The sequence below is a fragment of the Anneissia japonica genome, unplaced genomic scaffold (assembly GCF_011630105.1).
Source record: "Anneissia japonica isolate Jap-2015-1 unplaced genomic scaffold, ASM1163010v1 scaffold287600_len331809_cov165, whole genome shotgun sequence".
NCBI classification, from domain to species: Eukaryota; Metazoa; Echinodermata; class Crinoidea; order Comatulida; family Comatulidae; genus Anneissia; species Anneissia japonica.
Window position 1 is genome coordinate 111,513 of NW_022703713.1, and position 1,533 is coordinate 113,045.

The 1,533-nt window shown below is 31.9% G+C and overlaps 1 protein-coding gene across 1 annotated transcript in view; it reads right to left on the minus strand.

The window, feature by feature from the left end:
- The window catches only part of LOC117104516, an 11,681-nt gene that overhangs the window by 1,932 nt on the left and 8,216 nt on the right, over positions 1 to 1,533 (minus strand). Inside the window, exon 2 of the mRNA XM_033245374.1 lies at positions 829 to 997. Within this exon, the coding sequence (XP_033101265.1) occupies positions 829 to 997 (169 nt within the window). The remainder of the gene's footprint in view (positions 1 to 828; positions 998 to 1,533) is intronic.

The following is a 1,533-nucleotide window of genomic DNA, read 5'->3' on the forward strand; positions in this document are numbered from 1 at the left end:
AGTAACGATGAATTCGTCGAGAAAATGGTAATATTTTATGAGAAATAGTCTGTATTTCTCATTTTTTTTATTCTTTTGCGTAAAACTAAAATTCATGCCAATATTTTTCCATGATTTATAATAATTGGAGTAATGCAAATGCATATTTTCTAAAAAAAAGTCATTCTTAGTGAAATTTTGCCGGGAATGGGGCTTTAAAGCCCCATTCCCGGCAAAATTTCACTAAGCCGTTTTTATGTGTGATAACAGAACCTAAAATCGAGGTAAGGCTAGGCCTAGCCAGCAGCGTTGGATAGGCTAATGTTTTCGGCGCCTACGATATTTCTTCTCACGACCTATCGCAAAATCAACATGAAAAATTCATCCGCATTTATTTTTTGTGTGGAACACAAAAAATAAAATTTCAGTCTTATTTTACATTTTTTTCATTCTTAGGAATGTCTAAATTCAGTTAAACTAGCAATTCCGTATTATATTTATAAATCTTTATAACATTATACAAAAATTAGATTTTTCTTAAAAATTGAAATTTTGTCGGGAATGGGGCTTTAAGTTTGATTAACACACCGGAAAGGTCTATTGTAATGGATCTTCTAGAATGTCACTCAAACCGAACAAGTAACCAATTAGAACAGGGCCATGCTACGCGCGTGTGTTACAGACACACGTGTTCGCATGTTTTACGCTGCGTTTTGTGTGACCTTGGCAACGATATTCAAGGAGAAGGGTGGGCTTAGCGGTCCGGAAAGGTCCATTTGTCATCAGCCTTATTATGTAATAATAAGTTAATACATTTTTTTAAATAATTTCCATGACAAAATAATTTACGTGAATTCTCTAGGACCGTGCTCGTGCTGAGCAACTAGCATTCCTTGCAGAAGGGTCGAGTTACTTGGCACCACAACCCTTCGCCTAACTGCTGCTGAGTGGTTTGTTGCCTCGACTGACACGTATTCCACTATAGCTTGAGCTCCATATGGACCATATATATGCATATCTGATAAATAAAAAAATAAAAAAAGATTTATGAATCAATCAGTGTTTTTAAGATGGTAAATTACCCAATCAATCAATATAGGCCTAGTAGTATATTCTAAATAGAAAGTAGTATTAGCCTATAATGATAATGATGACTATGATGATGATAATAATAATATTCCTAGTAACCGTGTGGCAACTATATATATATATAGTTATGATGCATCGAAGTGATGAGTGCACGTATATCCTGATGGACATATAGTAGAATGGAGACAAGAAATAATAATGTAGGCGGTTGACGTTTTTTTCAGGATATGTAAAATTAATTTTATAACGAATATTTCGGGAGCGCCTGCTCTCTTCTTTATCGTATCGGATTTTTAATATGTTCATGTCTATAATCAAACAGAAATCAAATGAAACAATAGATAAACAAATCGATATATATTTATATATATATATAATTAAAACTATATATATATAATTATATATAATTAAATATATATATATAATTAAAACTATATATATATATATATATATATATCTGTCTCT